General features: G+C 36.6%; 1 protein-coding gene, 1 long non-coding RNA gene and 1 pseudogene across 3 annotated transcripts; 2 read left to right on the forward strand and 1 right to left on the reverse strand.

Annotated features, from left to right (window-relative positions):
* Positions 1-37: 37 nt before the first annotated feature.
* LOC110225051 lies at positions 38-1,332 on the reverse strand. Of its 2 annotated transcripts, none has more exons than XR_002329470.1 (3): positions 711-1,332; positions 500-576; positions 38-416 (listed from the first exon to the last, which is right to left on the reverse strand). It is a non-coding gene; the product is annotated as an uncharacterized LOC110225051 (long non-coding RNA). The 2 variants fall into 2 exon arrangements; XR_002329469.1 differs by having other exon boundaries at positions 38-430.
* Positions 1,333-10,576: 9,244 nt separating this feature from the next.
* LOC9327532 (oleosin 14.9 kDa) lies at positions 10,577-11,590 on the forward strand. Its single transcript, XM_021010938.1, has one exon. It carries the CDS (start codon positions 10,752-10,754, stop codon positions 11,352-11,354), a length of 603 nt encoding a protein of 200 aa, XP_020866597.1. The 5' UTR covers positions 10,577-10,751; the 3' UTR covers positions 11,355-11,590.
* Positions 11,469-13,162, forward strand: LOC9327533 (annotated as a pseudogene).
* Positions 13,163-13,920: the final 758 nt, after the last annotated feature.

Consider the following 13,920-nt stretch of genomic DNA (forward strand, 5'->3'; position numbering starts at 1 on the left):
ACAAAAATGTCATTCCCTATGTCAACCTGCACTTATCTGATGAATACGTGATCGATAGATATATATGCAGTTACAACATGATTTGTTTATTTAAAATAACTGAACATGAAATCATTTTTTGGCTATCTTTGGGCTGATTGTGTTTTACTCACTTTGTAAGCCGACAACAAAAGAATACAATTTGTAATTAGTAGAAAAGTCAGAGAATATGAGAATAAAAGGGCAATAATTAGTACCAACGTATGTGTCTTTGAGCAAGATGTCGTAGTGTCTCATTCTCATATATGAGTCACAGACCCAACATTTCTCTTGATGCACAATGGATTTCCATCAGAAGTATTCAAGTAATCCTTGTGGGTTTAAACGTCATCTTTGGTGCTGTTACCATTGCTTTCAGTGAAAGAATCCTTTCTAATCTGACATCGTTGGACTGGTAAAAAAATTAAGATTATATAAAAGAATGCATAGACATGAACTGCAAAGCTAAGACAGATGATACCTTCTTCTTGGTTTCCTACTCCATATTTATGGAGACTTTTTGTTGAATTTTATAGTCACCTTCTTAATCGTTGCTCTCTACAAAATTTCAAAAATAACAAACAAATAAATGCAGAATTAGTTTATTTTATCAACTGATTGTAGACCAAATGTATGCACACAAAAGTGTCATAATTCGATTTCTTCCAATTCTTAGTAGTGAAGAATCGTACCATTTTGCCACCGTCTTTTCCTCACGTAGCTTAAGTCTTTGCTCTATGCTTCTTGACTTCTTTCTTGGTATCCATCCAGTCTCACTCCCTTTGACCTTATAACCTCCACAAAAAAATACCTAGCAATAGTTACTTTTCCTTTGTTCGGGATCTCCAAATATACTGATGTTCATGGAAAATAGATCGAATCCAATCTCTAGTGGATGTACTCGTATACCGGGAGTGGGTGGCGTAGGAACTTGTCGCTGACGACTATACAGTGGGAATTGGAGGAGGCTCATTTTGTGAGAGAATCGCAGACAGAGCAGACCGAGACATATATCTCGGGAAATATAAGCGACAGCTCCACTGCATTACAGTCGCCGTGAGAAGAAACGGTTATGAGGCGTTGGGGAGAGAGTTTAAGGAATCAAAATTTCAAAGAGCAAAAATAAGAGTTTGAGTTCCTCGTGAAATAAATATGTGGAGGACGATAAACGGTTTCAACGACTTTGAGATCGTGAAGATGTGGTGAGGTTGTTTTGTGATTAGTGCAGACAAATTAGGGATTTTCAAAATTACGTAGCCCACAAAAAGAGGAGTAGTTTTGGCAAGTTTTTGTTTGGTTAGTTATAATGATTAAATTTTTGTTTGGTTAGTTATAATGATTAAATTTTTCTCCCCCACGTTCTAATTTTTTTTGAATTGTTTTTTATGTAAATTAAAATATTGGTGATGGGCTTTATTCTTTACGGAAGCCCATATTTTTGTGTTGACAAATTTCGTTTTATTATGTTTTTGGCTTTTTCCCACGTTTTTTTTTTGTAATTCTTTTTATGGAAATTAATTTATGAAAGAAAATCCTATGTGTCAAAATTTTAGTGGCCAAGTGACTTGTGCTTTATAAGATAAAGGATTTTATAAAAAAAATTATCGGCCGAAACATTAAAACAATAGGGATAAAACTGAAATTTTCACCAAATATTTGCATCGAAATCCTAAAACAACAACTATTATAAAACAAAATTTTAACTCTAAAACGACAAGTAAAACGAAACCGAGGGAGTATTAACTATAAATAAATATCTAGGCGATGAAATTCAAAAGCACGTTACAGTAAATGGCGATGAAATTGGCGATTTTCTCAATCGTATGGTCGTGGTTCGTCGTCTCTACAGAGACGGTTACTACCAGTTACGTCGGCGTCGAGGGGTGGTTTCCTCTCATTGATCATGCGGCGGTTATCTCCACGTTGTGGATCTACCCACTCCGTGATGCTTCTTTGACAGTTCCAGTGATGAGAACACTCTATAAATTCCACCCCCTTATTCCCGATCCTCTCAGATCCCTCTAAATTCAAGTATCTTCTTCCCGTTTCAATTCTACAAAGTTCTTGCAAAAATGGGAGATAATCTGAGGAGATCGGTTCAAGACATCAATTTGGGCGTTGAAGATGATCCAGTCGCTATTCGGCGGATTTGGTGGCTACTGTCGTGGCTGAAAATCGATTTATCCTAATGGGCAGACCGGTGATCCCTCGCCGCCAGAATATCCGTTCGATCATTGCTTCGATGCCTCGTGTTTGGGGATAATCTGGTCTGGTCCATGGCCGCATTGTAGGAGGCAATCAATTCCAATTCATCTTCCCTACGGAGGAATCGCTGGAAACAATCATCCGCCGTGGACCTTGGGCCTTCAACGACCGTATGCTGGTTTTGCAGAGATCGTTTCCCCTCGAAAACCCTCCGTTGATCAACTTCATACAGTTCTGGATTCAAATCAGAGGGATTCCCTTCCAGTTCCTCAACCGTGATGTCATCTCCCATATCGGGCGGTCAATTGGCAATCTCATGGAGGTGGATTACGATGCTGAGACCGCGGCGAGGGTTCAATTTGTGCGTGTTCAAATCAATTGGGACATCCATCATCCTTTACGTTTCCAAAGACAATTTCAGTTCCAGGAGGGGATTAACACCATCTTGCGCTTCCTTTATGAAAGACTTAGAGGATTCTGTAAGATTTGCGGTATATTAACACATGATTCAGGGGCTTGTGTGCTCCAGAATGGTGGAGAGGAACAGTTTCCAGACAATGATGATGATGAAAAAATCCCTCATGCTCGACAACAAAACCAAGGAGTAATCATTCGTGAGATCAATGTCAATGATCATGATGAAGGTGAAGAACAAAACGACATCAATGCTGATGCACCTGAGGAAGAGGAAGATCTTGATGACATAGACCCAAATCATGATGCTCTTGCGAATTATGAAGGAATGGAAGAAAGAACAGGTGACTTTAGTATGTGGAGTCCAACCCAGGAAACAAACGAGATCACCTACCCAAATAACTCTGCGGATACTAACATGGAGGAAATCCCGAGAGTTTCAAACATTCCCAGATATCTCCTTCATACTCCCAAACTTGAAGATGCAACCACTAGATCTACAAACGAGCGTGGGAAAAGAAAGCGGGAGGACTGGATAGAAGGATCGGAGAAGTCTGACCATAAGCTGACTATCCGCGAAGTTGGAGACAGCAGTGGAAGCTCTGGTGAAGCTACTCACCCCAAAAGACTTGTGAGAGGCGCGGTGGGCCCAGAACCACCTCTTCCTCCATGAGGACAGCTGCTTGGAACTGTAGAGGACTGGGCAATGACCTCGCAGTTCGACGTGTAAAGGAGATCAAGAAGACTTTTTCTCAAGACATCATTTGTCTCATGGAAACCAAGCAAAGGAATGACATAGTTAGAGATGTATGTGGTGACCTAGGTTATGACAGAGTTATAACTGTCCCTCCTGTAGGTTTAAGTGGAGGAGTTGCTTTATTTTGGAAAAGTTATATTTCTGTTTCTGTTCTTTTTACTTCCCCAAACCTTGTAGATACGTATGTTCAATCTAATGGATTTGGTTTCTATTTGACTTGTGTTTATGGAAATCCAAATCCAACTTTAAGACATGAGGTTTGGGAAAGACTAGAACGAACAACAACAAACAGAGAAGGACCTTGGATGGCAATAGGTGACTTCAATGAAATCAAAAGCAACAATGAGAAGAAAGGTGGACCTCCTAGACCAGAAAGTTCTTTCGCAGATTTTCGAAGAATGCTTTACGTATGCGACTTTGTTGATCTTAAATACACAGGCGATCCCTTCAGTTGGGTTGGTAAAAGACATCATCATGATGTATCATGTTGTCTCGACCGTACACTGGTCAACAATGCTTGGCTCTCGCAATACCCGGCTTCCCATTCTGAATTTTTGAAAATAGAGTGGTTGCTACAATCACCAATAATTTTACTCCGAGACAAGGACAGTTTTGCTTTGATAACAGACTTGTCAACTAAGATGGCTTTAACGACGCTGTGAAGAAGGGATGAAATTCAAGATTGAACGGCCATCACGAAGGTATCATCTCTCGGCTAAAAAATTACCGTATAGAAATATCCAAATGGAAGAGGAGATACCAAGCTAATGCTAGAGAGGACATACTGATCCTTAAAAAACGTCTCGACTCTACTCACTCGGATGGCTCACCTACACAACGTCTCAGAGATCTCAGACATCAACTTTCTCGAGCTTATGCGGATTAAGAGGAATTCTGGCGCCAAAAAAGTCGGAAGACATGGTTATCAAGCGGAGAACAAAACACCAAATTCTTCTTTGCATCAGCTAAAACACGGACAACCCGCAACAAGATGGTTTCAGTCTTGGATGATGCAGGTACTGAGCATCGCGGAGATACTCAAATTGGAGAAGTGGCCCAAGACTTCTTTATAAAGCTCTTTCAAAGTGAGCTTACTCCTCAGAATAACCACTTCCATGTTTTTCATGAATTCGTGCCGAGGGTTTCAGATGAAATAAATGCAGACTTGACGAGAAAGGTAACAAAGGAGGAGATAAAACAAGCGGTGTTCTCCATAGGTGCTTCAAAGGCACCGGGTCCAGATGGCACCACAGATGCTTTTTATCAACAGTTTTGGGAGATATTGAAGGCAGATATTATTGAGGAAGTGAGGAATTTTTTTGAAAAAGGCGTGTTTGACAAATCCATGAATCACACTAATCTCTGTCTAATACCAAAGTCAACCACTGCGAGACACATGAGCGACTACCGTCCCATAGCCTTATGTAACGTAAGCTACAAGATCATCTCAAAAATTTTGGTGACTCGTTTAAAATCACATCTCTCAAGCGTTATCTCTGAAGAACAAGCAGCTTTCATTCCTGGCCGAGTTATCACAGACAATGATCTCATCGCTCATGAGATTATGCATGCTCTAAAGATTAAAAAGAGATGTGCAAACTCCTTCATGGCTATCAAGACTGACATCTCCAAAGCTTACGACAGAATTGAATGAGATTTCCTCCAAGAAGCAATGTTCAAGTTTGGCTTTGACACCAAGTGGATTGAGTGGATTATGACTTGTGTCCGGACAACCACATTTTCGGTTAACATCAATGGATCACCTAAAGGATTTATTCAGCCAGAAAGAGGTATTCGACAATGCGACCCTTTGTCACCTTATCTATTTATTCTGTGCGCTGAGGTTTTAAGTCACATGATGAGAAGAGCTGAGACTCAAGGCAACATTAGAGGAATAAAAGTAAGCAATGCAAGCCCTTCTGTGACTCATCTCCTTTTCGCGGATGACTCTCTCTTCTTTTCTCAGGCCAATATGAAAGCAGCAAAGGCGATACAGAATGTGTTACTTCAATATGAATGTGCATCAGGTCAAAAGGTAAATACCAATAAGTCACCCTTAACCTTTGAAAAAAGAGTACCAAATACGACGAAGACTCAAATCAGAAGACAACTCCAAATATTCAATGATGGTGGATGTGGCAAGTATCTGGGATTGCCTTAACAGTTTGGAAGGAAAAAGGTAGAACTATTTCAATACATTGTTGAGAAGGTTAGAGAAAGAACAAAGGGCTAGAGCAACAAATTCCTGTCCCATGGTGGAAAAGAATTCTTCTTAAGTCAATCGCCGTTGCAATGCCGGTGTACACCATGAACTGCTTTAAACTTCCAAAGAGCATTTGTGAAGAAACAGAGAGAATCATGGCTAACTACTGGTGGAACACATAAGACCAAGGAAACAAGACTCATTGGGTTGCATGGAATCAGATGAAGCATATGAAAAAGGAAGATGGCCTTGGATTCCGAGACATAGAGAAATTTAACGATGCTTTACTATCAAAGCAAGGATGGAGAATCCTTCAAAATCCGAATAGCCTAGTTGCTAGAATCCTCCGTGGCACGTATTTCTCACTTTCTTACATTCTTAGAGCCTCTAGATGTACTCAACCATCCTTTGGTTGGCAATCTATCCTCCATGGGAGGGATCTTTTAAAAACAGGGTTACGTTTTATCGTTGGAAGTGGTGATCTGATTCAAACATGGATTGACCCGTGGTTATCGACACACCCACCTCGTGCTCCACGGCCTTTGACCGGACACCAAGCAACTGTCTTTTTAGTTAAAGATCTGATTCTCCCCAATAAAGTCGAATGGAATGAAAGACCAATACGTGAAGTTGTTCACCCGGAAGATGCAGTTCACATCCTAAGCACAAAAATCAGCCCTCATCAATATAAGGATTACCTGGGATGGCATTATACAGAGAACGGCATATACACGGTGAAATCCGGATATTGGCTTGCAACTCACATCCCGGATAACGATCTTCTACCTATTCCCCCTCATTGTGATCCCCAAATCAAAAGTGAAATTTGGAAATCTCACACTGCGCCGAAATTGAAACACTTTCTATGGAGAATGCTCTCCAGAGCGCTTCCCACCGGTGAAGAACTAGAGAAAAGACATATACCTTCTGATGGTTTTTGTCGTCGATGTGTCTCAGTGATGGAAACAACAGAGCACTTGTTCTTCAACTGCTCGCATATTACACAGATTTGGAGAGCATCTAACCTGCCAATCCCAAGTCTAACCAACTCGCTGGTTACAGTCGAAGAGAAATTAAAAGCAATGTTCAACTTCCATAAACATAGAGGGATCTATGACTCACTAGCTCACCTTCCATTCTGGATTTTGTGGAAGATATGGAAAAGTCGAAATTATTTAGTCTTTCAACGGAAAACTCGTAATTGGCAGTGCGAACTGAGAGAAGCAAGACAAGAGGCAGAGGAGTGGTCAATCGTTGGAGACACTACAACAATCAATCATAGACAAGGTCCTTGTAATAACACCGGTTATGATACAAATAGAAAAAGATGGAAGAGACCGAGAGAGGGATGGGTTAAATGTAACTATGATGAAAGTTACATCAACAATCAAACCAGAGCTACAATGGGTTGGATAATCCGTGACACGCAAGGAAACTTCAAAGGAGCAGGACAAGGAGCATGATCTGTTGTGCAATCTGCGTTAGATTCGAAATGCCAAAGTCTTATACACGCAACGCAGCACTTGTGGACAAGAGGCCACAAAAATGTTATCTTCGAAGGTGACAACCAAGTTTTAACAAAGGTGTTGACAGGAAATGTAAAGAGATTCGACATCATCAATTGGATTCACGACATCAGAAGTTGAGAAAGAAAGTTTGAGAATGTAGAATACACTTGGACTCCAAGATCTTCAAACCAACCAGCCGATTAACTAGCTAGAAACCATCGAGGAGGATACACAAGTTTTATTTTTCATTCCTCTGTTCCTTATTATATTTCAAACGTTTGTAATCGGGATCTCTTTAATAATTAATCAATGCAAAAAAATCTAGGAAGTTAACACTATAGATAACACTATATTTTGTATTTTAGACTAAACTATATTATACTTCTATATTTTAATAGTCATTTGAAATTTTTGTTACATTTTTAAATTACTCATTATTGTTTCATAACATGTGATACATTGATATTTATTTTAAAAAAAAAACAAAAAATTTAAATGAGTTAATGTTTCTAGGAGATATGAATAGCTTTTTATTATTAAAAAAATATCATGTAGCCTTCCATTAAGAATTATTTTGTCAATCTTAAATAACATTGGTTTTCTAAGAAATTTTCATTGTTAATATTTTATTGTATTATATATTTAAGGATTTTGTTTATACATTTAATCATATATTAACACATATTTAATTTTAAGTTTTGTTATACGTATATATATATATATATATGCACTTGTGTTATTATCATTCAATTAACTTTTATTTAAAATTATGTATTAATTGACGATTAGTGCTTAGATAACAAGATGTAATTTACCATAAAATTAATTACTTTGAAATGATTATTGGTGGGTAGAGCTGTTAAAATGGGTTGTCCACGTCCAGTTTGTCAAGTCCAATATTGACCATTTTAATTATGGACAAATAGTGACCATGTCCATTAAAACCATGTCCATTAACGACTATATCTAATTGGGTTGTCCATTGGTCAGAATATAACAAATTTGAACAACAAAGTATATGCTTCATATTTGAATACAAAAGTGAAAAGTCTAAAACAATTTTTCCGCCTAAAAATGTGAATACACAATTTCCCGATAAAAATGTATACTTCTAATTTTCTCGCCAAAAACGTAAATCCGCAATTTTCCGGCCAAAAAGATTCACAATTTTTAACTAAAAAGGAGAATGTGCAGTTTTCTCGCCAAAAACGTAAATTTGTAATTTTTCCGCCAAAAAAGTAAAATTGCAATTTTCCGCCAAAAAGATTCACAATTTCCAACAAAAACGAAAATCTGCAATTTTTCCACCAAAAATGTAAATTTGTAAATTTCCCGCCAAAATAATAGTGATGATGATTATTTGGCGAAGATATGTGAATAAATCATATGAATTCTCTGGTTTCGATTTTACGAAAATGAGTAAATGTGTTTATGATTTTCTCCCACATCGATTTTGATCTCCCTTTTTTAATTAGGTATAATGGACAAACCAACGGCGGACCTACTAAGGGAAAAGGAGGGTCAACTGACCCACCTTAAATATTCAAATTTATACTAATGCATTAGGATACAAAAACTCATTCTAGCGAAATTGGTAAATCCTTCATAATTGACACACCTACACTCGTGTTCGACTCTATATTTACACACTTTTATGTAATTTTTTTTTCTTTTGTACATCTTCAATACATGTTTTATGTTATGTATTTACTGTTTTTCTTATTTATTTTTAAATCAAAACATTTATTGGAACTTGTATACCTTTTCTAATTAATAATGACAAAATAGAAATGTTTTTTTTTTAAGTTCACATTTGTTTAGTGTTTGGGTAATAATATAAACAAGAAATTATATGATAAATTCAAAAGAAAAAAAATTTGACCCCGGTAAAAATAATTTCTGGGTCCGCCACTGGGACAAACCAATGTCAGGTATATTTAAAGTTTGATTTACTTATTTTAAACATCAGTGTTGATCATTTTAAAAGATATATGTTAAATATGTAAAATTTCTAATGACCATGTTTTGTTTCTATGATATATATATATATATATATATATCATACATTCAAAAAATTTCATTAAAATTCTATTATTTGGGCACCTTTTATATTTATCTTTTTATTGAAATGTTATAAATAAGATTAACACATGTTTGTATCGATTATGTTTGGTATATTTATGTGGACTTGTATAGATGCAGGTATCGAAAATCATTTGACAACTGCAATATATTGTGTTATGGACGGGATCATTGTATGTACTACTGTATTCAAACTGGATTTAAAAATGGTGGACAATGTGGTTCTTCTTGTATTACATGTCCTATGAAATGTTGTTGCCAAATTTAATACAAAATAATATACCCCCTCTCTCTCTCAAAGTTGCAAGACTGCTATATATAGATTGTAAGAAATATTAATTAATATTTTTCCCCTATTATATAGTCTTATAGTTATCCGTTTTCTATTGGAATAATGTTATTATTTAATATATTTGGTAACCAATCAAATTGATAATAACGGAGTTTTTCCTAATAAATCTCTTCTTTGATGGACGGTCGAGATTAATCCTAAGTAAATCCTAATGAGGAATAGGTCTTCTCTCCACCTATAAATATATATTTTTAGACCATCATAAAGATATCATAAAAACGCAACACGTTAAAGCTACGTTTATAGGCAATGTGAGAGAAACCTAATCTCCTAACCTAAAAGTTCAGGAAAACTGTTCACGGAGAAATCTCCGCGACAATGAAAGGAGGTAATCCGATAAACCTCCTAATGATTTTGTTATGTGATTAACCTAGATGTTTAAAGGTCTTAGGGTTCATGTAAAATAAACTTACATAGATTTCTCACATATTCTTCTAGTAATATATTTAGATTCAATTATGTATTCAAAGTCCGCTTGAATTTTTTTTTTTCAATAAAAGAAAAATAAAGAGCACTCACAAGATTTGTTCTATTAACATGTCTAACAAATTATATTGTTTCTACAATAAATTTCAATCATAAGGTTTTTGGTGCATCACAAATTAAACTTTATATTTCCAATTGTATATCTACTATAGTTTCCGGTACAAATTCATGAGATTAATCCATAAGCTTTTAATTTAGTTCAGATTTTCCGATTAGTAAACATATACATGTACATATAGTGATATGTGTATGCATATAAATATCTATATAAGCATATATGTGATTTAATATTAGAGTCTTATTTGTTGTTATATAGTGTGAACAATTTTTCATTATGGATTTGATCTAGTGGGAAACTTGATTTCTGTGTTTTTGTGAGTAACGTTTTTCTTTCCTGTAGACATGAGTTTTGTTTTAAATATGGTTTGATAGCTATAGATTTGTCCTTGCGTCACACGTAAACTTCATGAAGGTTACGTTAATAAAAGCTCGCGGCCTAGATCTAAATTACTATAAAAAAATTCCTTCAGACTGAAGATAACATATATGAATGGCGGCAATCCATGAACCCAATTTTGATTTCAATATACATAAATATGTGCAACGCAATTGCTTAACTTTTTGCAAAACCAAAAAGGCAAAAACCAAAATCCAATTTGGAAAAAGAAAATATTTTAAAAGAACAATTTAGTAAAAACAAGACCGAAACTCCACGTGTTTGTATGCATGCGCCTTCACTCCGGAACCTGTCTCCATTTGTTTCACTCTTTTTCCTCTCATACCTCACACATCTATCTCTCTATCTCCTCGCCGAGAATGGCTGACCGAACCAACCCTAGCAGCCACACACAACACAGACCCATCTACAACTCAACCACCGTCCCACGCAGCAACAACACCACCACCAACCACCCCCTCTCATCTCTTCTCCGTCAGCTACTACAATCGCAGTCTCCTAATCACTCCGGTCAGCTCTTCGGCTTCCTCGCATTTTTCATCTCTGGTGGAATCCTCCTTTTACTCACCGGAATCACCGTCACCGCTTCTGTCCTCGGATTCATTGCTTTTCTCCCACTCATCATCATTACAAGCCCTATTTGGATCCCTTTGTTCCTCGTCGTTACCGGATTCTTGTCCGTCGCCGGATCCCTCTTCGCTACGGGGGCTGTTGTGTTGTGGTTGTATCGATATTTTAAAGGCATGCATCCACTTGGGTCGGATCAGGTGGATTATGCTCGGAGTCGAATCCATGACACGGCGGCCCATGTAAAAGATTATGCTGGTGGGTACTTCCATGGTACGCTGAAAGATGCAGCACCTGGTGCATGAAGGTTAACCGATATGGTTTGGTCTCATGTAGAAATTACACGTTTTTTGTTTTTCCCCTTAATTAGTGTTGTGTTTTTTTCCTCTCTCTCTCTTGGTATATATGATCAATAATATATGAAATGTGGTCTGTGTTTGTATGAATGTCACTTTAACAAAACCAAAAAAAGGAGCGGTTTGTGTTTATTCTCTAGTAGATACCGAGATATATAAAATGAATCCCCAATATTTCTTTTGTACTAGTTTCCTCTTTCATAACTTTCGTTCAAATTAGTAAATGTGATTTTGTGAGTTATAGACGCCAGATAAACTGTATATCAAGCACGGAGCACCTTTAGTTTGACGTAGTCCTCGGCGTTCGGTTGTCCAATCGGTTTGGTTCCATTCGATTTTGGTTTTTTTAGTTCTAAAATTTAGTAACTATTCGGATATTTTGAAATTTTGGTTCGGTTTTGGTTTCGGTTCTTTTGGTTTTAAAATTTAGTATCCATTCGGTTATTTTACTTTGGATATTTTCGTATATTTCGGTTATTTTTGGATATTTTCCGATATTTTTGGATATTTTTCGGTTATTTTTGATTATTTGAGGAAAAATGCTGAGCTCGCTACAAGGTTATACATCAGTCCTTCAACATGTTAGCCTAATGTGGCTGGGATGATAATTGTCGGTTTAGGGTATCTCATGACTGAATTGAGTCACTCAGCTGTATTTGACCCTCGGCTTGCGGCGAAGATACTGAATGTAGTACGTGTATCACATGGAGGAGAACGTGGTTTCAATGAGGCTATTGAGCTGTCATCTGAAGTCTTGGCGAATGTAAAGTTTATTCAAGAGAAGCGTTTGATAGGGAAGTACTTAAAGGAGATAGAGCAGGACACAGGGAAGTATGTGGTTGGCTTGGATGACACGTTAAACGCTTTGGATTCGGGTGCTGCCGAAACGCTGATTGTGTGGGAAAATCTTGATATCAACAGATATGTGTTGATCAGGAACAGTACAACAGGTGAAACTGTGCTAAAATTCTTGAACAAGGAAGAAGAAAGCAACACTGAGAGTTTCAAAGTAAGCAAATCAAACTGGATGTGGAAGAGAAGATGTCGTTATTGGAGTGGCTGGCTGATGAATACATGCGTTTTGGTTGTGCGTTAGAATTTGTAACCAACAAATCAGAGGAAGGGTCTAAGTTTTGCAAAGGGTATGGAGGGATTGGAGCTATACTTCGTTACCAGCTTGACATGAGTGCTTTTGATTCTGATGATGGAGAGGTTATTGATGAAGATGATGATTATTCTGATTAGCCATTAATCAAATCCTCACCTTTGTCGGTTCGGGAAGATGGACCACCACCTCCAAGCCTGAACCAGGCTATGCGGGCTCTCGGGGTCACCACGCAGAAGATAGTTCGAAAGTAATCGAAGAAGCATCTTTTTCCAAAGGTAAGGGATCTCTTAAAGCTGTGTTTGTTTTTTTTTTTGAAATTATTTACTTACTATATGAAATGGTGTGTGTTAAAACAGGTGGAGAATGAAGAAACTGGTGGAAATTGAATTGGTCTTGGCTACAATTACCTTTGGTAGCGTTCATGTCGTTCTACAAGACTACAACATCTATGGAGTTTTTTTATTTTATTTTCGGTTCTTTTATTTAAAAAGGTTACTCGAGTCAGAATTGTAATGCTCTGTCAGAGAAAAAACCCTAGTGATTTGGGTTAGTATTTCAGTATTTCTCTCCATTGCATGGATCTTTTGTGTTTCTTTGGGATGGTGAATAAGTTTGAACGACCAACATCTTTAATTCCTTTTGCGTCTTAGTTTTTTTTTTTTGTTTTTTTTTGTTTTTTTTTGTTTTTGGGAGATTGTTAACTAAACATTTTTTAAACTGAAATTCTGCATGGAGCACTTTGAGACTTCCAGTAAAGTTTGCACCATTTATCTGTAAAAAATTATGTTTTCTAGAAATCGAGTACCAAATTTGGTGTAGAAGTATTAATGAACCATTTTGTCAACCATTGGACCAAGAAGACTTTCACGTTTTACTTTTGTTTAAACTTTTATTTGGAGGTTACTAAACTATAATTTGTTTTTAGTTAAAAATTCTACAATTAATACAGAAATACATTAAAAAACGTATTTCTTATAATGAAACATATTAAATTGACATGACAGTAATATCCGGCGTTTTATAAACTACTGAGATTAATTTTGGCATGAAATCCTCCTGATTGTTTTCGTTATTAAGAAAAACACGGTTTGCTTTTAGATTTTTCTTCAACAACTAACCGTACCGAATCAAACTAAACTAAGTCAAATGAATTTGATAAATTTGATAGAGTCAAAAGTAATATGAAAATCAAAGTTGAATCGAGACTATTAATATAGCCCTACTCTCATTTGAAAATAAATAAACTAACAAAAGAAGAAGAAGAAGAAGCTGTTATTTCCGTTAATGGCTCTACGTTATCCTTGAGAGTTGGCTCACACATTCTAGTCTACGGACACGAATAATTTTGAAATCATTTTAGCATGTATTTTGAATATTATTATTCTAGTCTTAATCCATGTGTATCAC

The sequence above is a fragment of the Arabidopsis lyrata genome, assembly GCF_000004255.2.
Source record: "Arabidopsis lyrata subsp. lyrata unplaced genomic scaffold ARALYscaffold_1, whole genome shotgun sequence".
NCBI lineage: Eukaryota > Viridiplantae > Streptophyta > Magnoliopsida > Brassicales > Brassicaceae > Arabidopsis > Arabidopsis lyrata.